This window comes from Mobula birostris, chromosome 27 (genome assembly GCF_030028105.1).
Source record: "Mobula birostris isolate sMobBir1 chromosome 27, sMobBir1.hap1, whole genome shotgun sequence".
NCBI classification, from domain to species: domain Eukaryota; kingdom Metazoa; phylum Chordata; class Chondrichthyes; order Myliobatiformes; family Myliobatidae; genus Mobula; species Mobula birostris.
In genome coordinates, this window is record NC_092396.1 from 24,812,499 (window position 1) to 24,835,475 (window position 22,977).

At 46.1% G+C, this 22,977-nt stretch overlaps 1 protein-coding gene across 2 annotated transcripts in view; it reads left to right on the forward strand.

Annotated features, from left to right (window-relative positions):
* Positions 1 to 22,977, forward strand: part of LOC140188803 (uncharacterized) — a 121,116-nt gene that overhangs the window by 62,430 nt on the left and 35,709 nt on the right. For both annotated transcript variants that reach the window (XM_072245449.1, XM_072245450.1), the window contains exons 22-30: positions 3,271 to 3,405; positions 4,950 to 5,093; positions 7,477 to 7,715; positions 7,983 to 8,142; positions 10,278 to 10,445; positions 14,153 to 14,537; positions 18,055 to 18,272; positions 19,688 to 19,808; positions 19,893 to 20,056. In XM_072245449.1, coding sequence (XP_072101550.1) covers positions 3,271 to 3,405; positions 4,950 to 5,093; positions 7,477 to 7,715; positions 7,983 to 8,142; positions 10,278 to 10,445; positions 14,153 to 14,537; positions 18,055 to 18,272; positions 19,688 to 19,808; positions 19,893 to 20,056 — 1,734 coding nt within the window. The remainder of the gene's footprint in view (positions 1 to 3,270; positions 3,406 to 4,949; positions 5,094 to 7,476; positions 7,716 to 7,982; positions 8,143 to 10,277; positions 10,446 to 14,152; positions 14,538 to 18,054; positions 18,273 to 19,687; positions 19,809 to 19,892; positions 20,057 to 22,977) is intronic.

Sequence of the window (22,977 nt, forward strand, 5' to 3'; positions counted from 1 at the left end):
CCACAGGCTCTCCTTGTCTGTCCAGTCCCCAGGTTCTGTCTGTCCAGTCCACAGACTCTCTCTGTCTGTCCATTCCACAGGCTCTCTCTGTCTGTCCAGTCCACAGAGTCTGTCTGTCTGTCCAGTCCACAGGCTCTGTCTGTCTGTCCAGTCCACAGACTCTGGCTATCTGTCTAGTCCACAGGCTCTGTCTGTCTGTCCAGTCCACAGACTCTCTCTGTCTGTCCAGTCCACAGACTTTCTCTGTCTGTCCAGTCCACAGACTCTCTCTGTCTGTCCAGTCCACAGGCTCTGTCTGTCCAGTCCACAGACTCTCCTTGTCTGTCCAGTCCACAGGCTCTCCTTGTCTGTCCAGTCCCCAGGTTCTGTCTGTCCAGTCCACAGACTCTCTCTGTCTGTCCATTCCACAGGCTCTCTCTGTCTGTCCAGTCCACAGAGTCTGTCTGTCTGTCCAGTCCACAGGCTCTGTCTGTCTGTCCAGTCCACAGACTCTGGCTATCTGTCTAGTCCACAGGCTCTGTCTGTCTGTCCAGTCCACAGACTCTCTCTGTCTGTCCAGTCCACAGACTCTCTTTGTCTGTCCAGTCCACAGGCTCTCTCTGCTTGCCCAGTCCACAGGCTCTGTCTGTCCAGTCCACAGACTCTCCTTGTCTGTCCAGTCCACAAGCTCTGTCTGTCCAGTCCACAGACTCTCTCTGTCTGTCCATTCCACAGGCTCTCTCTGTCTGTCCAGTCCACAGACTCTCTCTGTCTGCCCAGTCCACAGGCTCTGTCTGTCCAGTCCACAGGCTCTGTCTGTCTGTCCAGTCCACAGGCTCTCTCTGTCTGTCCATTCCACAGGCTCTCTCTGTCTGTCCAGTCCACAGACTCTCTCTGTCTGCCCAGTCCACAGGCTCTGTCTGTCTGTCCAGTCCACAGGCTCTGTCTGTCTGTCCAGTCCACAGGCTCTCTCTGTCTGTCCAGTCCACAGACTCTCTCTGTCTGTCCAGTCCACAGGCTCTGTCTGTCTGTCCAGTCCGCAGACATTCTCTGTCTGTCCAGTCCACAGGCTCTGTCTGTCTGCCCAGCTCCTCCCTTTATATCTTCTTTTTTGACCCTTTCATCATCTGGGGTTTCAATCCAGCCAGTGGAAGGAATCCGCTCTTGCTGCTGTACCTACTGAACTTGACCTTGGCTTTTCACTTAGTCCTCTGGTAGTTTTACGATTTGCACTGAGGAGCCATGCAACCTTATTGTGATCCTCTGACCTCTGGAGATGGGGATATCGTGGCTGGGCACTATTGTGGTTTCAGTCATTCAAGTTCAATAGCAACACTCCCTCAAGTGAGATTTGAACTACTTTCCTTTGTAATGAAGAACCTATCCCTGAATATCAGCAAAGCAAGAGAACTGGTTATTAACTTCAGAAAGGGGGAAGTGCACATGCTGCTGTTTACATCAATGGTGTTGAATGAGAACTTCGAGTTCCTAGGACTCAATATCACTATTAGTTGCCCTGATCTATACATGTTGACACCATGACCAAGAAAGCTTACCAGCACCTCTGGAGGCTAAAGAAATTTGGCACGTCCTCTTTGACCCTGATGATTTTTTATCGATACACCATAGAGAGCATCCTATCCGGATGCGTCACGGTGTGGTATGTCGTCCCGTCTGGATGCGTCACGGCGTGGTATGTCGTCCCGTCCGGATGCGTCACGGCGTGGTATGTCATCCTGTCCGGATGCGTCACGGTGTGCTATGTCATCCTGTCCGGATGCGTCACGGTGTGCTATGGCATCCTGTCCGGATGCGTCACGGTGTGCTATGGCATCTGCTCTGTCCGCTTTTGCCAGGAGCAACAGAGAGTTGTGGACGTAGCTCAGGCACGTCCTGGAAGCCAGCCTCCCCTCCTTAGACTTTGTGCACACTTCTCGCTGCCTTGGTAAGGAAGCCAGCATAATCAAAGACCCCCACCCACCCCAGACAGCCGCTCCCCCCCCTCCCGTCAGGTAGAAGGTACGAAAGCTTGAAAGCATACACCAGCCGGCTCAAGGGAAGCTTTTACACCGCTGTTATCAGACTATTGAATGGCTCCCTAGTATGATAAGATGGTCTCTTGACCTCCCTATCTACTTTATTATTATGGCCTTGTGCTTATCGTCTACTTGCACTGCACCCAATAACTATAACATTTGATTCTGAGCTCTGTTACAGTTTTGCCTTGTACCAGCTCAATACATGGCCTAAGGAAGAAGGAGTCAATTTTAGAAAACCTAGCACGCTTATTTTTCAACATAGTCCCCTCCTACATGTACACACCTAGTCCAGTGGTCGTGGAGCATACAGATTCCTTCTTTGTAGAAGTGGTCCACAGCAGGGGTGATTGATAAGTTCGTGGCCTAGGGTAGAAGGAGATGAGTTATTAACTTCAAATTTTCTGCATTATCACTCAAAGGGTTGAACTGCATGTACGAGTAAACGAGAGCATCTTGGACCTCCAGGTGGTCCACAGCAGGGGCGATTGTTAAGTTTGTGGCCTTAGGTAGAACGAAATGAGTTAGACAGTGCTTGTTACATGCACGTGCAGTTCAACTCTGAGTGAAAATGCAGAAAGTTTGAAGTTAATAACTCATCTCCTTCTACCTTAGGCCACGAACTTATCAATCACTCCTGCTGCAGACCACCTTCTGGAGGTCTGAGATGCCGACTTCTACAAAGAAGGGATCCGTATGCTCCACGACCGCTGGACTAAGCATGTAAATGTAGGAAAAATAAATGTGCTTGGTTTTCTAAAGTTACCAATCACCCCTCATACACTGCTGCAATGAATTCATTTGTATGAATGGTATGTGACAATAGTAAACCAATTTAAATGCTCCCAGATAGAAGAAGCCTACTTTCTATTTGTTCCTGCTCTTGCCCCAACCCAGGAGAGCACCCCAGCTGCACCAGTATGACCATCTCTATCTCTCATGTCAGTGCTGACCTACTTTGTCCTGTTAGTTCAGGTCCATTACCACCCGGGTAGAAACTGTCCATCTGCTTCAGTTCAGAATCTCTAAGCCAGCCTACGTCCCATCAACGAGGATGGGATAATTAGCGTAGAAAGTCTCATCACTAACCCATTTTAATACATGCATTTCTAAATGACAATAAACGAGGACTGAGTGTCTTCATAATCTAATCTAATCTAATCTAATTGTGCCCACCATGTATCCTGCTTCTTACTGGTTGCTCAGAGCTTCTCGGTATTATTTCTTATGACTAAATCAAATTGCTCTTCCACAGGCCTTATCCTTGAAGGAGTCAGAGAAGGCCATTCTCTCGGAGAAGCTCACCAGCGCTCAGCGGGAGCTTGCAAATGTTTCAATGGACATGGAGCAACTGAGGCGAGATACCAACAGCCGGCACGAGCAGGACCGGGTGCGTGTGATGTTTTCCAGCCACTTTGCCACTCCGGCATCTGGGTTTGGCCCATGGACGATGTGATGCTTAATGCTGGCAAGGTTTAGGGCGGCAAAGCTGATGGCTTTGCAGCATTGGTTAAGAGTGTGTGAGCAGGCCCAGTACCCAATTTGGGTTCAGAGGAGCGACTCAAACGGAGGGAGCAAAAGTATAATCAGGCGCCTTGTCCCACACTGACAGAAGTGTTAGAATGCTCCTGGACTTTTTGCCACCCTTACTCTCACTAGTAAGTGCATGCAGACTCAAAGGAAGACAGACAGACAGATACACCAGACATCCCACCCTGCAAAAACTCATTTCAGGGAGGTAGCACCATCAATTTGCAGGAGACTTCCGGGAGAGGTGGGATGTCTGCAATAGAGTAGCTCCTTAGCAGCTAGCCAGCTAGTTTAAATAACGTTAGCTATGCTAATGAACGAATGACACCTGTTAAACTCACCTCAACATGTCTTTTACAGTCTTAACCCACCATGGGCAATAGAAAAGTCACTGTTGCAAACAGTGCAGTGAGCAACACCGTCATTATTTTGACCCCTATTAGGCAGGGGTACACTTTAGTGTAGTCCAGGGTGACATACGTTTTATATATTTTTTGGAACACTCTGCCATGGCGTGCTCTCTCTGTCTCTCGTGGTCACTCGCGCGCACTCAAGTGCGCTCGCTTGCTTTCTCTCTTGCTTGCTCTCTCTCTTGCTTGCTCTCTCTTGCTTTCTCACTCGCGCGCTCTCGCTTGCTTTCGTGGTCGCTCGCGCGCTCTCAAGTGCGCTCACTTGCTTTCTCTCTTGCTTGCTCTCTCTCGCTCTCTCACTTGCGCGCTCTCGCTTGCTTTCGTGGTCGCTCGCACACTCTCTCTTGCTTTTCTCTCGCTCGCTCTCAGAAAAATTGATTTCCGTGATATTGTATATAATTTGCGGGCATCAGGGAGCCACTATCAATATGCGGGAGACTCCTGGAACTTCCGGGAGAGGTGAGGTGTCTGGACACACACACACACACACACACACACACACACTCTCACTCTCCTGCAGGGACAACACACAGTCCTTTAGGAATAGACTTGAGGAATTCATGATGTTGCATGGGACAAAACAGTTGAACTTTATTGACTAGGTGGCCAGTACAATGAGTGCGCAAATGGACTGTAATAAAAGCTGTATGTGTAGGTGAAATTTCTCTAAACCTCCCAGAGATTTACCTTGATCAAGAACTTACCCTGGGGAAGGGGATTGTCCAATTTATTGTTCTGTCTTTGTGGGGAGGCCAAGAGTGGCACTTGACTTGTGTTTGGCTCTTGGAAGGCAAAGTGCAGTAAGGCTGAAGACATTCCCGGTATCTTTGGGAAGGACGATTATGGATTCTGTGTCTCTTGGAGAGATGTTTTTTTTTAAATTGAAGTGTTGGGTGTAGAGTTCTATCTTGCTGTGAGAAGGCCAAGCCTGATCATTGTCCTCTCTTTCAACCTTCATTCCCCAACCTCTAAACTGCTCTGTTCACTCCGACAGAACCAAATTAATAATTTGACTTCGGAGTTGAAGAATTTCCATGCCCGGTTTGAGGAAACTGTCAGTATTCACGAGCAAGAGATGAAGACCCAGAATGAGCAGTTCAAGGACCTGATGAGACAGCGAGAAGCTACACTCCGAGAGGTTGGTAGCAGTAAAGAAACACATCAGCTTCGTAAAAATCTGAGTAGGTCCAACTAGCTTCTCCACTCAAAATGTGTTTGCAGCATTGACTGGAGAATTTTAAAGCAGGAAGTGGTCCACTTGGCCCCTTTTTACGTTAAATGACCTGTCCACTTCTCATTCCAACAGCCTCCCCTTGTTCCCTTCAGCGTTAAATGTCTTTGTCAATTTACACTTTAAAAGCTATTTGGAATTCTGGTTTCATCATTGTTTCTGCAAGAAGGCCATATCTAACAACTCCCTTTTCAAAGAGATCCCCAATACACTTTGTTCTGTTAAATTTAATGTTGCTAATAAACTGATTCCCTCGCCACTATTAGTTTACTACTTTTAATTCAAGTCCTTTGTAATGTTGGACATGTTTTTGTTACAAGGAACCCCGTTCTCTTTCGTCTCTTCTAATTGCAGCCTCCCATTCCTGAGATGATACTTAATTTACTTTTTATGCCTTTTTATTAAAAGCTTTATAAAATTGTTTCTCATTTAATTTAAATATTTGTTTCCAAAGCACTTTTGGCTTCAGCTTTGTCTTGGTGTCTTTCTTCTCTTTATCTGACCATCATAATGATCTATATTTAATTGTAATTTAAGCCTATCTATCAAATCCACTAACTAATGATAATTCCCGTTGTAGTTGTGGGTGGCCTTCTTCACAGCTGTTTCCAACTTTAGTGTTTCTGATATTCTGCTTTGGGTCCAAGACCAGATTATTATGTACACATAAGAAGCAGAGTAATAGACCTAATATGATAATTAAAGTTCAAAGTACAAAGTAAATTTATTATCAAAGTACATATATGTCAAAGGATTCACAATTGGAGGCCATAATATAAATAACATCAGATATGCTAATGACATCATACTAATAGCTGACTCAGAAACAAAACCTCAAGAACTACTGACTATCGTGGCAGCAGAAAGTGATCGCAGAGGCCTCTCAGTCAACATCAAGAAGACAGAAAGCATGGTCATCTCCAGAGAGACAAACATCCCACAATGTGAGATCAAGATCGGAAATACAAACATCAAACAAGTCAACAAATTCAAATATCTTGGCAGCCTAATAACAAGTAATGGCAGGTGCGACACAGATATCAAATACAGAATAGCAATGGCAAAAGAAGCTTTCCAAAAAATGAAGACCATATTAACAGACAGAAAGATGAGCACGTACACTAAAAACAGAATACTGCAGTGCTACATTTATTCTATCCTGACTTATGGAAGTGAATGCTGGACCATTTCCCCAGCAATGGAAAAGAGACTAGAAGCAGCTGAATTATGGTTCTACAGGAGAATGTTAAAAATATCATGGACCACACACACATCAAATGAAGAAGTTCTCAGAAGAACCCAAGCAGTTCATCACTCATACCAACAATAAGAGGAAGACAACTCAGATTCCTAGGACACATCATGCGGAAAGATGAACTAGAAAAACCCATACCCTCTGGAAAGATTGAGGGGAGCAAACCTACAGGAAGACCTCAGCTTATGTACATCAAAAGCATAGCCAGGTGGCTACACATCGAGGAAATGGAAGTCATCCAAAAAATGAAGGATAGATCTATATGGAAAACCATGGTCACCAAAGTCCGCATCAGATATGGTACCTAGACAGACAGACAGACATATATGTCACCATGTACAACTCTGAGATTCACTTTCTTGTGGAAATACTGAATAATAGAACAAAAACCAAAATGGAATCGGTGAAAAACCACACAAACTTGGGCATTCAACCAGTCTGCAAAAGATAACAAACTGCAAATACAAAAAGAAAGAAATAATAATAATAAATAAATAAGCAATAAATATCAAGAACTTGAGATGAAGAGTCCTGGAAAGTGAGACCATAGGTTGTGAGAACATTTCAGTGAAGGGGCAAGTGAAGTTGCGTGAAGTTATCCACTCCCTTTTCTTGCTCTAATTCTCTCTTTAATACTGTCCGCCTTCATTTCAGCAACATTTGGTAAACCTATCTCCATTTTTCTTTGCCAGCAAGCGGGTGATCAGAGACCTAGGAATTGATTCCAGCTGGATAATGCATCAATTTCTAAGGCTAATTTTTTTTTTAAATAGAGAATCGCCTGCACTTACACAGGCCATGAAACACTCTGCAGACAATGTCATCTGTGTTGTAACATAGTTAACAGGCTTCTTCAATGATGAACTACGTAGACTTCGTGCTGTGAGCTCCATGAGGCAGTTCTGCCAGTGATGAATGTTCCCAGTTGAGGCAATCCTTGAGAAAGAAGCAAAATAGTTGTTTTTTTTGGCTAGGACGCACTTACAGTGTAGTTAACCCGTGGTGTATAGAGTAAATACTAATTTGCCTTTTCAGGTGGAGGAGTTAAAGACGCAGCTTCAGGTAGCTGAAGACGCCCGCGACAGCATCCGGCGTGACCTAATTGAAGCTCACCGTAGGATTCGGGAACAGCAGGAGACCCAGGAGGTCCAGCGTAAAGAAATCCTGGACTTGAAACGCTCGGTAACGGATGAAGTGAAGGAGAAGGAGGCAGTGCAACAATCAAATGAGGATCTTAGGTTCAACATCAAGAAAACAGAGAGTGAAAGAATCAGGTACAGAACTGAACTGGCGACTAAGTGCTTCCAGTTGGAATATAAATAAGAAATACAAATACAGTACGTTTCCCTCTAGCTCCAGCTATCCCCTGGATGTATCACATGGACCTAGGGGTTTGGCTCCATGGGTACCAGCAACTACTCATGCCCTGTAGCAGAGGGCTGCCAGTGTCTTTGCAACTTTGCCCATCAGAGAGGGAAGTAAACCATAAATGTCTTTTGCAGCTGTTACTGAGGAAGTTTCTGTGTTACGGTGTCTTCCAGTCTGAAACGAGCCAACGAGGAGAAGGAACAGAGGATCTCTGTTCTGGAAGAGGCAAAAGTAAACTTTGAGAAAGAATCAGCAGATCTTCGGGCAAGCCTCCGCGAAGTTGAGAAATCCCGCCTGGAAGCGCGTCGAGAGCTTCAGGACTTGCATCGACAGGTAACTTAGGAAAAGGGACGAGGAAACTTCATTGTGTGTAATTTGAGTTTAGAACACCTTTGTCTGAAAGGCTGAGATAGAGTGGTTATGGAGAGGATGTTTCAAATAGTGGGAGAGTCTAGGACTAGAAAACACAGCCTCAGAATAGGAGGACGTCCCATTAGAACAGAGATGAGGAGAAATTTTTTTAGCCAGAAGGTGGTGAATCTGTGGAATTCATTACCACAGATGGCTGTGGAAGCCAAGTCATTTCAAACAGATTTGACAGGTTCTTGAGTAGAGAGATTATCAAAGGTTATTGGGAAAAGTCAGAAGAAGAAGTTGAGAAGGAAAATAGATCAGCCAGGATGGAATGGTGAAGATCGATGGGCTGAATGGCCTAAATCTGCTCCTGTGTCTTATGACAAAACTCTCAGATAAAAGGACCATTTAGAACATAGAAAGTAGGAGAGTACAGAACAGGAACAGGCCATTCGGCCCACAACGTTGTGCTGAATCAGCTAAAAATCAAATTAAGAACACCCAAAAATTAACCTCTCCTACCTACACTATGTCCACACTTAACGTTTCTTAAAAGCCTCTAATGTATTTGCCTTTATCATCATACCAGGCAGTGCATTCCAGACATCTGTAACTCTCTGAGTAAAAAACTTACTCCTCACACCCCCCTTGAACCTACCCTCTCTCAACTTCAATGCATGCCCTCTGGTATTAGACATTTCAACCCTGGGAAACAGATACTCTCTGTCCACTCTGTCTATGCCTCTCATAATCTTGTAAACCTCTATCAGATCTCCCCTCAGCTTCTGACGTTCCAGAGAAAACAACCCAAGTTTATCCAGCCTTTTGAGAGAGCATATGCCCTCTAAGCTAGGCAGCATCCTGGTAAACCTCTTCCACAGCTTCTCCAAAGGCTCCTATCCTATCCAACCAGAACTGTATGCAATATTCCAAAAGTGGCCTAACCAGCGTTTTATAAAGTTGCAACATAACCTCCTGACCTTTGAACTCAATGCCTTGACCAATAAAAGCACACATTCCATAAGCCTTCTTAACCACCTTATCGATCTGTGTATCCACTTTCATGGAGCTAGGAACTTGGATCCCAAGATCTCGCTGCTCGGCAACACTGTTAAGGACCTTGCCCCTTATAGCAAACTGCCCCTTGCATTTGCCCTACCGAGGTGCATTGGACTCAAAAGCCACTTGAGAGCCCATAAGTAGATCAACAGAACGGAGACCATCATCCTCGACCCCGAGGGATAGCCACGACGACCGAGGGGCAACAGCTCACATTTATCTGGGTTACATCCCATCTGCCATTTCTCAGCCTGTATCTGCAACTGATCTGTATCGTGCTGTATTGATAATGACTGGATCACCCGTCTCGTGAAGACACCGCCCAGAGGAAAGCAACGGCAAACCTCTTCAGTAGAAAAGTTTGCCAAGAACAACCATGGTCAACCGTGATCGCCTACATCGTACGGCGTGGCACATGATGATGATGATATATATATGAGTGTATATTAAATGGAGGTGTAACAAGAGAGCCAAGAAACAATAAGATAGAGTTCATGGGTTCACCCATGACTATGAATGTTGATTTCAGCTGTAGTAGTCCTGTACGCGAGTATTTGGCGATTCTCTTTGGAACTGCACATAAGGAGTTGCCACTCTCTGGCGCCATCTTGGACCATGAGCATTATTTTGGCACGTGAGGAGTGATGGAAGGCTGACAGCGTCATTAAACTCAGCTTGACTAAGCTTTGTGCACCATGGTTAAATTATTTCAAACTGTTAGTTTACTTCATGACACCATTAAATCCTTAGTTTTATTGTTCTCTGTTATTGTCTAATTTCTCCCTCGATTATTTAAAGGAAGTCTTGCAACCTTCCGCGTTCTCGGCACTTTACTGCTGATGGAGTATGTTTGGCTTGTAGTCGTGTTGGGAAGATTACATTAATACCAGAGGTTTCCAGTCTAGCAGTGGGATTTTACCCACTACTGTACCGCGTAAGGTAATCGATTTTTGGGGGTTCTTGCGTTTGACTTAGCCATCCATCTCGCTGAGCAGAGTTGGTCTTTTTCTCTTTCAAAACATTTCATGCTCTTTCCACCCCCTCCCATCCCTCAGGTAAAGACATTGGACACTGAAAAGATGAAGAAGACCAAAGAGATTGTGGATCTCCAGACCCGTGTGACCCTGGACGAACAGCGAGGAGAAGAGAACCGGCGTGAGTCATTTGAACTGAAACAGAAAATTCTGCAAACTGAAGCCAGCAGAGAATCCACTCGGAAAGAGGTGATTGAATAATCTTCCTTTGGGTATAAGCTGGAATCTGACCCAAATACAAATCGCCTGTCTGTCTATCTATTTATTTATCTAGCTGCCCATTTATTTATTTATTCATATATCCATATTTATTTAGAGATAAAGCACAGAGTAGTCCCTTCCGCCCCCTCAACTCACACAACTCCAGCGACCCCGACAACCCGATTTAATCCTACCCTAATCAGGGGACAATTTACAATGGCCAATTAACCTACCCGGTACTGCGGGAGGAATCAGGAACACCCAGGGAAAACCCACAAATTCCATTGACTGAGACTCCTCACAGAGAATGCCGGAATTGAACTCTGAACTCCGATACTCCGAGCTGTAATCGCTTTTGCGCCCAAATTGGTTCTTTCAGGGATGTCACAGTGAGCTCAAAGCGTCAGCACAGAAACTGGCTCTTGAACTCACCGAGTTTCTGCCGACTGCCAAGCTGCCAAGCTAATCGCATTTGACTCTTCTGTTGTTCCCATCGACTCTCCCTCTCTCATCACCTCTAGGCTCTACCGCTCACCTACGTTCGAGGGGTCTGTTAACCTCCAAACCCACATGTCTTTAGTATGTTGGAGGAAACCGTATCACCCAGGGAAAGACACGCAGTCGCTGAGCGAACATACAGATTCCATGTGGACAACACCGGAAGTTGGGATTGAACCGGGTCTCTGGGATTGTGAGACAGCAGCTCCTCCGAAAACCCCATAGTCTGTCTCTGGATGTACTTATGCAACTTAGAGTTACTCCTCTTCCATTATCCTGTCAGGCAGTTTGCACAAACAGAAATAACCTCATATCTTTGTTAATTCTTTTGATAATTAGCTCACATTTGGGTCCTCTTGTACTGAATAAAAACCATGCATTTGAACTCATCGAACACAGATGTTTCTGCTTTATGTGGGTCAGCTACCTCTGAGATTGTTATTCATCTCCTGGGGGAAGGCTTTGCTTATTTGTTCAGTGTTTTTGCAAATGGATTTACCATCTGGATTGCAAATGTATGTAAAACTGTTGTTTTTAGGGTGGTGTGAATGGACATTGTGAAGGGTAAGATTTAGAAAATGAGCAAAAAAAAAAACAGCTGCTGGAAAAAAACTCTGCAGGTCAGGCAGCATCTGTGGAGGGCAAAGTTCTTCCAGCATTTTGTCTGTTGCTCCAGATTCAGGCTTCTCACGTCTTTTGTGTCTCCTCTTTGGAAGCTGAAGGTTGGACTCTTTAGAAGAATTTGAATTCCTGGAGAGTATTTGTGGTTGCACAATGGATGGCAGGAAACACACAGCAGGTCAGGCAGCCTCTGTGGAGAGAGAAACAGAAATAATGTTTCAGATCAAGAGTCTTTGTAAAAATTGGGAAAGAAAGAAAAGGACACAATTTTTAGCGTGGAGGGGTAAGAGAGGGATGGGGACAAGAACCACCCAAGAACCTCTGACAGAGTGAGACCCAGGTTGGTTACTGTAATTTTTGCCTGTGTTGCATGTTGCTAATTTTTGTCCAATTTTTGGTAACTCATTCTTTCTTTTTGATTGCGTCAAGACAGGCCTCTTCTACCAGTCATTCATCCACGTTACTCTGTCCATTGGTACAGACTGACTGGCTGGGCACGTCCCCCAGTCCTGCTACCAGCAACACAGAACACAGACAGAGACAGTTTCTCACTGCCACATTAACCCACAACAAACCTATTCCTTTTCCTCCACCCTCCCTCCTTCGGTCAACTTGTCAGAACCAGAAAAGAGGGCCAACAAGAGGTTCTGGGCCATGAAGTGTTTATTCTCTTTCTCTAGACTCTGCCTGGGTGTATCCATCATTTTCTATTTTCCTTCAGATAATCCCACTCATCAAAACTCATCACTAAGCTCCAAGACTGAGACTTTGGTACCTCCCTGTTAGTACAGATTGGCAACAACATCTCCTCCACACTCACCCTCAGCACAGGTGCGCCACAAGGCTGCGCGCTATGCCCCCTGCTCAGCCCACTTTACGGTTATGATTGTACAGCTCCGATCCCATATGTAAGTTTGCGACAACACCGCCGTTGTTGGCCGAGTCAAGGGTCGCATATAGGAAGGCAATGGAAATCTGGTTGAGGGTTACCATAGTGACAACGGCTTCTCTCTCAACATCAGCAAAGCCAAAGAGCTGATTATCGACTACAAGAGGAAGAAGCCACGAACCAGTCCTCATTGGGGGATCAGAGGTGGAGAGAGTCAGTTGCTTTAAATTAATTCCTGGGCGTTAACATATCAGAGCATATGTATCATCACAAAGACAGCGCCTCTACTTCCTTAGAAGTTTGCAAAGATTCAGTATGTCACCAAAATCTTTGACAAACTTCAACAGATGCGCTGTGGAAAGCGTCCTAACTGGTTGCATCTTGGTACGGAAACACTAATGCCCTGGAGTGGGGAAGTCCACAGAAAGTGGTGAATACAGCTCATCTCAAGCAAAGCCCTCCCCACCGTTGAGGATACTTATGATACGCACCGCCACAAGGGAAGCAGCATCCGTCACCGAGGGCCCCCAACCATCCAGGCTATGCTCTCTTCTCACTACGACCATTGGGCAGGAGGTGCAGAAGCCTTGGGTCCCACACCACCAGATTCAGGAACAGTTATTACTCTGTAACCATCATGCTCATGTAACTTCGCTCACCTCGGCACTGGGCTAATTATATAACCTGCAGACTCACTATCAACGACTCTCACTACTCACGTTCTCTGTTTTTTTTTTGAATATGAAACCCCGCTGGTTTCCTTGGCTGCGTAAGTCTAGGGAATACACTCTCCGGTCCCGCCAAAACCATGATATTGAAACGGCTCTCCCACCCCAAATCCCGGTTTGTGCGTATGCTATGTAATTTGCTACCCTATTGCAACTCAGTGCCAAGAAATAACAGACTGCAGCCTGCATGCAATTAAAGGAATTATATTTATGAATCTTAACTAAAGGGTTGGTAAAGAAAAGGAAAAAAAAAACAAAAAGCAACACACATCAAAGTTTCTGGTGAACGCAGCAGGCCAGGCAGCATCTCTAGGAAGAGGTACAGTCGTCGTTTCGGGCCGAGACCCTTCGTCTCTCTGATGTGTGTTGCTTGAATTTCCAGCATCTGCAGAATTCCTCGTGTTTATCTTTCTAAAAAAAACAAAAAGGGCCAATTATAATTAAACAGTCAAATGTGCAGCAGTTGGAGCTCCACTCTTCCCAAAATTCATATTCACCGATCCTCAGTCAATCTCGGGGCCTGGCTCCACTGAATCACGGTCCCCCACCGGGTCGAATCCTACAACGAGTTCTCCCCAGCGTCTTCTCTCTTTGTCTCCCACCGAACAAAAAAAAACCAAGACCAGCCTTCCTAATTGGATGACACACATTCCTCAGCGTCCCTTATCTTCAACAATAGCCCAAACAGGCTGAAAGCAGGCCAGACTGCTCTTACAGAACTGTTAAACTGAAATACGTACAGCATAGCAGTAAAAATGTGAACCAGGGTGTTACAAATGTTTGCACAGTATCTGCTCATTAGCTGTTCATTAGTTTTTGTTCATGAAATTCTATTATAATTCTTTATTCCAGCAAGAAAATGATTCTCAGGGTACTATATGGCAATGTATACAGTACGTACTTTGATAAGCTTACTTTGAGTGCCTGGATTCCCTTTTGATCTCCTTCTTCTGTTGCAGCTGGCCAACCTTCAGCGGAGGCTGACGGAAGCAGAGCGCGAGTTTCGCATCCGAGAGAAGGACCTGGCGGGGAGCCTGGAGGAAGCCCAGGGGAACGGGAAGAAGCTGCTGGACAACGCACGCAACCTGGAGCTGAAGCTGGAGAAAGCTCAGGCCGAAATTCACGAGCTCTGCCTGAAACTGAGCGCGGCAGAGGGACGGGTGAACGGGCTGGAGGGCGAGCTGGCGCGGGCGGAGGGGCAGAAGCGGGACCTGGAGTTCAAGCTGAGCTGCCTGTACTCTGCCCTCCGCCGCACACTGGGAATCAGCCGATCTGGGCGGTCGCAGAGTCCAGTAAACCGTGGGCAAAGTGCCTCCCCCCACAGGCGGCACTCTCCAGCTAAAGGTAAACAGGCCCGACAGATAGTTCAGGACAACTTCTGCTGCCTTTCCTAGAATTCAGATAGACTGGAGACATCAGTCTGGGAGGTTCCTTGCAAAAGATAGTTAATATGAATTATAATTGAAACAGCTCAGTAAGTAATCTGGTTGTCATTAAAGTGGCTTCTGTAGGGGTTGGCAATCAATATAGGCCTTGCCCCCAAATCCTACTCAGAATGCATAAATAAATAAAACATTCACAGTCACTCTCCACCTGGCTGCAATTACTGTACCTCTCACTTTCTCTTAATCCCTCTGTTCCTTCTGAATTGTTCAGCATTCTCAATCTCCACCTCCCAGTCCCGGACTCTCTGGCTTCTTAATTCATCGCCCTTTTGCTCTTTCTTGTCTTGCTCTCCCTACCTCTGCCTCACTCCCCCTCCCTGTGTGTGTATGTACGTCTCCCTCTCCCTACCCCGATACCCCTCCCCACCCCTCACTAACCCCCTCCCCTCCCCCTCCCCCTTCCCCCTCTCTCCCCCCCTCTCTCCCCCTCCCCTTCTCTCCCCCTCTCTCCCCCTCTCTCCCCCTCCCCTTCTCCCTCTCTCCTCTCCCCTCTCCCCCTCTCTCACCCCCCTCTCACCATCCCTCCCCCTCTCTCTCCCCCTTCCCCCTCCCCCTCTCCCCTCTCTCTCTCTCTCTCCCCTCTCTCCCCCTCTCTCTCCCCTCTCCCCCTCTCTCCCCTTCCCCGCTCTCCCCCTTCCCCTCTCCCTCTCCCCTCTCCCCCTCTCCCTCCCCCCTCTCTCACCCCCCTCTCACCATCCCTCCCCCTCTCTCCCCTCCCCCTGTCTCCCCCCTCTCTCTCCCCTCCCCCACTGCTCTCTCCCCCTTGATAACCTGTTGCATGCGCAAACCAAGTTTCTGTGATTTGTGCATAAGCACTGCCAAGTCCCTCTGCACTACAACGTGCTTCAGTCATTCACCATTAAATAATAGTCTGTTCTTCCTTTTCTCCTGTCAAACTGGATGACCTCGCTTTTACCATGTTATACTCCATCTGCCAGACCCTTGCCCACTCACTTACCCTATCTATAGCTCTCTGCAGACTCTCCGCATCCCCTGCACAGTTTGCTTTCCCACTCAAACTCGTGTAATCAGAAAACTTAGATATGCAACGCTCTTCCAACTCGTTAGTGTATACCATGAACAGTTGCGGGCCGAGCATTGACCGCAGCAGAATTCTGCTCAGCACTGACCACCAACAAAAGAAACGTCCATTTACCCCACCCTCTGCCTTCTGTTGATTAACCAATCTGCTAACATGTTAACCAATTCCCCGCATTCCTACCTTAGGTATCCCTAAGCTTTATGTGGCATCTTATCGAGAACCATCTGGAAATCCGAGTGTACAACGTCCACCTGTTCCCCTCAATCCACTGCGATCATTTTGTCCTCAAAGAACTCCAGAAAGTTTCTCAAACTGGACATGTCTTTCATGAATCCATGCTGTGTCAGCCTGATGGAATCACTTCTATCCAGACGTCTCTCTGCTTCTTCTTTAATAATAGCTTCAAACATTTTTCTGACTACAGGCTGGTCTATAGTTACCTACCTCTTGTTTACATCCTTTTACAAACAGGCATGACTTTTACTGTGTTCCAATGCACCAGGAAATGCCCCGAGTCCAGAGAATTTTAGTAAGTTATCACAAGCACATCTACTCTAACTTCTACCAATTCTTTCAGTATCCTGGACGGCATCTCATCGGGACCAGGGAACTTGTCTGCCTTCAGGCTCCCTAGTTTGCTCATCACTACCTCTCTAACTATATGCTTTGTCATCTCCCATTGAGAAAGTATGTAGGTAATAGTCAAAGACTGGATAAGCCATGACGTGGTCCTCCCCATGGTTCAACAGGCCGTCTTGCGGATGGAGAATGAAGGTGACCAGCAGATGGGGTTCACTCTCTCTGATTAAAACAGTTGCATAAAAATGTTACACAGAGCTGCAAGTTCAAAACTCTTTGCATTACTAGAACCAGAATCAGAATCGGGTTTAATATCACCGGCATATGTCGTGAAATTCGTTAACTTTACGGCAGCAGTACAATGAAACGCGTGATAAATAAATATAGAGAGAAAGAAACACTGAATTGCATTAGGTATATATATATAGAAAATTATTAAAAATAAGTAGTGCAAAAAAAAAGAAATTAAATATGAAGTAGTGAGGTAGTATTCATGGGTTCAATGTTCATTTAAGAATCGGATGGCTGAGGGGAAGGAGCTGTTCCTGAATCGCTGAGTGTGTGCCTTCAGGCTTCTGTACCTCCTTCCTGATGGTAACAGTGAGAAGAGGGTATGTCCTGGGTGGTGGGGGTCCTTAGTGATGGACACTGCCTTCCTAAGGTAATAAAACTACCAAGTAGCTGGCTATTTACCAGGTGTACATTACTGGAGCAGTCGCTGCCATTCTAGATCGACTGCCGGCCTCTTGTTTCAATGCCCAATGTCTCCACATTGCAAGTAACATAGGCTCATCCAGATTACACTTTCCTGCTGCTGAATTGTCATTTTGGTGAGTAACAACCAGGTCTTTATTTTATATTCATTAATTTAATAAGGCAACTGTTACTGTGGTGTGATTGTGCAGAGGTCTTGAAAGTGTCTTGGATGCTACAGAAGCTAGTACCCACGATGGAGTGGACTAACTTTACAAGTTCCTGCGTCTTACTTCGATCTTGTGCAGTAGCAAACCCACCACCAGACGGTGATGTCATACCTTAGTGATGTTGTGATGTGGAACTGGGGGAGATAACTTAGACATAGTAAGATTCCATAAACAGGAACCTGACAATCAACTTTAAGTGAAGATGACTCAGGTTAAGTATTCCCCGAGGCACACATGATACTTCTCCAGTCCTTTTTTACAAATATTGCAAGTTGCTCTTTCTGCATTCCCTCCCCGAGAAGGCAAAGCTCACAGTCCTGGAATGCGGTTTCAACCTTAAGCATCAACAGCTCCTTTCTTTCCTCCGGCGTGGAGACATGAGAGACTGCAGGTGCTGAAAGTCTGGAGCAAAGTCTAAGTGCAGGAGCAACTCGATGGGTCAGGCAGCATCTATGGAGGGAAATGGACAGGTGATGTTTCGGGTCAAGACTGCCCATCTGCACTGAAAAGAAAGAGGGGATCTGCCAGTATAAAGAGGGGGGGATGAAACGGCCCTGCAGGTGATAAGTGGATCCAGGTGAGGGGGCTGGATGGGCAGATGCAGGAGGAGGAAAGTCCAAAGTTAGGAGATAAAGTAGCAAAAATCTGATTGGAGAGGATGATGGAGCATAAAATAAATGAAGGGGGTAGGAAGCCAGTGTCTCTCGAGCTTGTTTCAATGCCGGTGTGACGGGCAGCACTCCCTGAGCCATAACCTGGACCATCAACTAGATCATGTGATGGAGACACTGGAACAAGAGTTCAGGGTTTCCTGCTCAGGGCTAGACTACTGTCAGTGGAGAGGCATTGTACATGTTCTTGTGTGTTTCCAGGCTTTGACAACACCTTCACCACCACGACAGACGGCCAGGGCAGCCCAATCCCTCGGACCGGGACGCCCGAGCGTAGCACCACGTCCCGCCCCGCGTCGCCCAGTCGCTCGCAGTCCCCCTCCCGCGGTGAGCAGTACGGGGCGGACATTGACCCTGAAGTGGTTCGAGCGGGGCTGCGAGATTTCCTTCAGGAGCTGAGGGAGGCGCAGAGGGACCGGGTAAGGATGGATGTGGAAGCACTTTAAGTACAAATGCTGGCACTGGGTGGGAGGCAGGGATGGCAAGGGGGTTGAGTTAGTGATAGCTCGGACATGTTACAGAGGCACAGTAAAAGTTTTCAAGGTACTGGGACTGTTAGATTATAACAATTTGGAAAGATTAATGACACTGGGGCTTTGGAAAGCTGAGTCAACTGGGCTTTTAAAAGTTGATAAAGTGGAAGATGTTTACATTATGAGGAAGCTCAAAACCAGAGGATGTAAATGGAGAGATAGTCATCCATAAATCCAGTGAGGAATTTGGGAGAAATTTTCCAATCCAGAGGGTTGGTTTGACCATGGACTTTCTTCCACTGAAGTTGGTGACACAAAGAACATGGACAACTTGAAATGACCCAGAGGTTAGCTGAAGGAGAGTGAGAACGATCTCTATTAAAAGTTGAACTCCAGCAAAGGCCAATTGCCCTCTCTCCAGGGAAAGTATTTGAAGTAGTGTATCTGAATTCTTAAATGGGCAGGCACCGGAAGAAATAACACCTCAGCCAGTGTTCAGGACTGAATTAGTTGTTAAGGTATCAAGAGTTTGCAAATGCACCTTACTGCACAAAACCTGCCCATTGTAAAACACCGTACACATAGCTATGTATCTTGAATCAATATTGCAGCACCTGGAAGAAATTAAGTGGGATGGAGAGCTAGTAATTACTGCAATAAACACAGTAAATGAAAGTCACGGTGACTTCCTGGGAACATAGAAGTTAATAAAAATGAAAGTTGGTGGCGGTAGTTTAGAACACAGCAATAACAAACAGAAATGGCTCAAGGGAAAGGAGGTTAGACTCTCCTGTAACAGGAAGGCATTTTTATTTATAATAGAAGTCCAAAGTCAATCAGAGGTCATTCCATCGGGGTAACTCACAGGTTTATAAATAATATCAAGGCAAGTGATATCAAAGAATCCAACTTTACTTAAGTTTCTGAGTGCAGGAGTCTGCTCCCTGACAGATAAACTGAGCATAGCTCAGTTAGAATGACAAACCTCATTATGGCCTCAACTACTTGGCAAAATTGAAAAAAAATAACCTTGCAAAATAGTACATTCAGCCTTGCTGAACAGGGGCTGTAGTCAGATGGAGGATTTACAGCCATCCCGGTGGATACCATGCAGACATGTGGATCCACGACCCCTACAAGAACACAGCGGGCCCATCAAATGGATGTGATTTTCATCATCACCTCATCAAAGTAGCTTTAGCTGTGATGGTCACTCATATTTCAGGAGCTGATTGAGTTGAAGTGCATCCAGGTATTTACTGATTTGCAGACAGAAAGCTCAAATGTCTTTATGTATTGTACTTAATTTTCCCTGAGGGACAGCCCAGATACTCTGATAATTCTGCCACTCTGCCCCTCAGGATGAAGCTCGTATTCTTCTCTCTAACCTGAGCCGACAGCTGAAGGAGCTGGAGTCAGATCGGGACAACAGCAGCAGTCGTCTGCAACAGCTGCAGAGGTCATTGGCTGAGTGCGAGGAAGGTCAGTCACGCAGCCCGTCTCCCGAGTTGTGGGTTCGGTGGGATTGGTGCTGGCGCCCCCAGGTGACAACCCCTGTGTTTCCAGGTAAGAAGGGCGTTGACGGCCGGCTGAGCAGTGCGCAGACCGCACTGATGCTGCAGGAAGAGACGATCCGTCGCAGCGAACGAGAGCGCAAAGTCCTGCTTGATAAGATTGCTACACTGGAGAGAACAGTCCAGACAGCAGACGCCGACAGGAGAACCACACAGGTAGGGTTAATTTAGTCACCCAGCGCCTCTTTCTTCCACAGAATGTTATGGTGTGCCAGCCACCAATTCCCTCTTTGCTCCTTTTCTGACGATGTTGACACGTGGCAGGGAGATGAGCATCGCCTACGTTCCATTACCCTCCAAGGTGCTCAGGAGCCCGCGAAGCACAGGTTGTTGGCAGGGGACGCCAAAGACTGCAGATGCTGAAACCTGGAACAAGGAACAAATTGCAGGAGGAACTCAGCGGGTCAGGCAGCATCTGCCAAGGAAAGTGAGCAATTAACGTTTCAGGTTGAGACTGAAGCCTCAATTGCCCATTTCTCTTGACAGATGCTGCCTGAAATACCCTTAGCCCCACACCGTTATAGAGTCACATAGTGTGAAAATGGGCCCTTTGCCAAACAGGATTGCCGTCTGAGCTAGTCCCACTTGTCTGCATTCAGCCCAGATCCCTCTGATTCTTTCCCATCCACGTACCTGCCCAAGTACCTTTAAATATTGTCAATGTACATACCTCAACCACTTCCTCTGGCAGCTCATTTCATACACTGACCGCCCTCTGGGTGAAAATGTTACCCCCTCGGTCTCCTACTAGGGCGGCAAGGTAGCCTGGTGGTTAACACAGCACTCTTCGGTCCAGGCGACCCGGGTTTAAATCCTGCCACTGCCTGTAAGGAGTGTGTACGTCACCCCCCGCTCCTGTATGGGTTTCCTCTGGGATCTCTGGTTCCCTCCCACAGTCCATAGATGAACTGGTTAGCAGGTTAATTGGTCATTGTAACTTGTCCCACGGTTCAGCTAGAATTAAATCGGGGGTTGTTGGGCGGTGCAGGTCAAAGGACTGGAAGAGCCTATTCGGCACTGTATCTTAATAAATAAATAAATAAATAAAATCTCTCCTTTCTCACTTCAAACTTATGCTTTCTAGTTTTTGATCCCCCAACCCTGGGGGAAAGACTGTGTGCATTCACTCCTTCTCTGCCCCTGCTGCTATCCTACGCCTCTGTAACACTACCTCTCACTCTCCTTCACTGCAAGGAAAGAGGTCCCACCCGCCTCAACCTCTCGAAAACGATTCTGGGATTATCGCATGAGGAGTGTTTGATGGCTCTGGGCCTGTACTCACTGGAATTCTGAAAAATGAGGGGGCATTCTCATTGAGACCTATTGAACATTGAAAGGCCTTGGTAGAGGGGATGTGGAGAGGATGTTTCCTACGGCGAGGGAGTCTAAGACCAGAGGGGACAGCCTCAGGGTAGAACAGAGGTGTGGAGGAATTTCTTTAGACGGAGAGTGGTGAATCTGTGGAAGGAGGCCATGGCGGCCAAGTCACTGGGTATACTTAAGGCAGAGGTTGATAGATTAGTCAGGGCATGAAGGGATACAGGGAGAAGGCAGGAGATTGGGACCGAGGGAAATGGATCAGCCATGGTGAAACAGCAGAACAGACTCAATGGGCCAAATGGCCTAATTCTGCTCCTATATCTTATGGTCTCATTCCATAACTCAGTACTTAGAGTCCTGACAACATCCTTCTAAATCTTGTCTGCACTCTCTCTAGCTTAATGTCATCTTTGTTATAGCAAGGTGACCAAAACTGAACACAATATTCCAATGCGGCCTCACTAACATCTTGTACAACTGTAACAAAATGCCCCAGCTCTATACTCAGGGCCTTGACTGACAGAGGTTAGCATGCCAAAGGCCCTCTTTGCCTGGAATACCACTCTTGGAGCACCAGGGACACGTACTCCTAGGACCCTCTGATCTATAACGCTCCCCAGGCCCCTGTGAGGGTAGGACTGTGAAAGTCCTACCCTCATTTGTCTTCCCAAAATGCAAACCCTTGCACTTATCCCAATTAAACTCTACTTGCCATTTCTCAGCCCATCCAGGGATAAACGGCTGTTATTTTCATTTGAAAACCAATAATGACCAGATGCTCACTCAATGCTTCCTGTGAGTTGAAACGTTTTCTCCGTCATTAAGCCCAGCTTTGACACTAATTGTAGGTTGGCTGCTATTACTGCAGACCTGGGAGGCTGTCATTAGCTTATTGGGAAGTGCCCCTGCTTTGTGTGCAAAGACGGAGCTCGACCCAGCACTTATAACAGAGATCGCATGTCTTTTACACAAGTCTCTTAATCATTCAAGATCTCAAGTGGTTACATGAAAAAAAATCTAATCCTGAACACACAAATGAGAATTTAGTGATATACTGTAAAAACAACCAATTTTTAGTTGTTAACATAATCTCCTGAGTGGTTAGATCATTTGTTAAATAAACTCTGTGTGTGTTAGGCTCCAGGCTGTATGGTTCGTATGGTTTCTCTTTTAGTTATTGAGTGTAGAACTAAAAGAGAGACCAGGGTGTGTGGAGCCTGTGATGGTAGTGTTTACTGTCCTCTCTAAACTGTGCAGTAACTGAAATGCTCCTGCACACGTAGCCTTTGTTGTCGCACAGATGGAGTTTTCTTTTATATACGACAAACGCATTGCCTCAAAAATATCGCAGCAAAACTATGGTTTCAAAGTTGTCGTTTCGGAGAAAGTCTAAAAAAAAACGTTCACTGATTATGTTGACCTACGTGCTCAGAAAGGAAGGGTTTGAAGAGCTGTCAATTCTTGTGGGCTTCGTCGGAACACTTGAAGCCTCTAGTGCTAACTGTGAATGTGGATTCAGGCTTATGAATTCAATCAAATTAAAATCCAGAAGCAGCCTAGAAGTGGAACATTTGGATGATCTAACGAAGATTAAGATGTATCTTTCATCTGGATGCGAAGTTAATCTGGACAGTGTTTATAGACAATGGATTTGTAATAAAGACAGGCCAGAAAAAGTTCATGAGACGTGAAAAGTTTTCTTAGTACTGTATTTCATTCTATCTTTCAATTAGTAAATAAAATCAAAAGTATGCTTT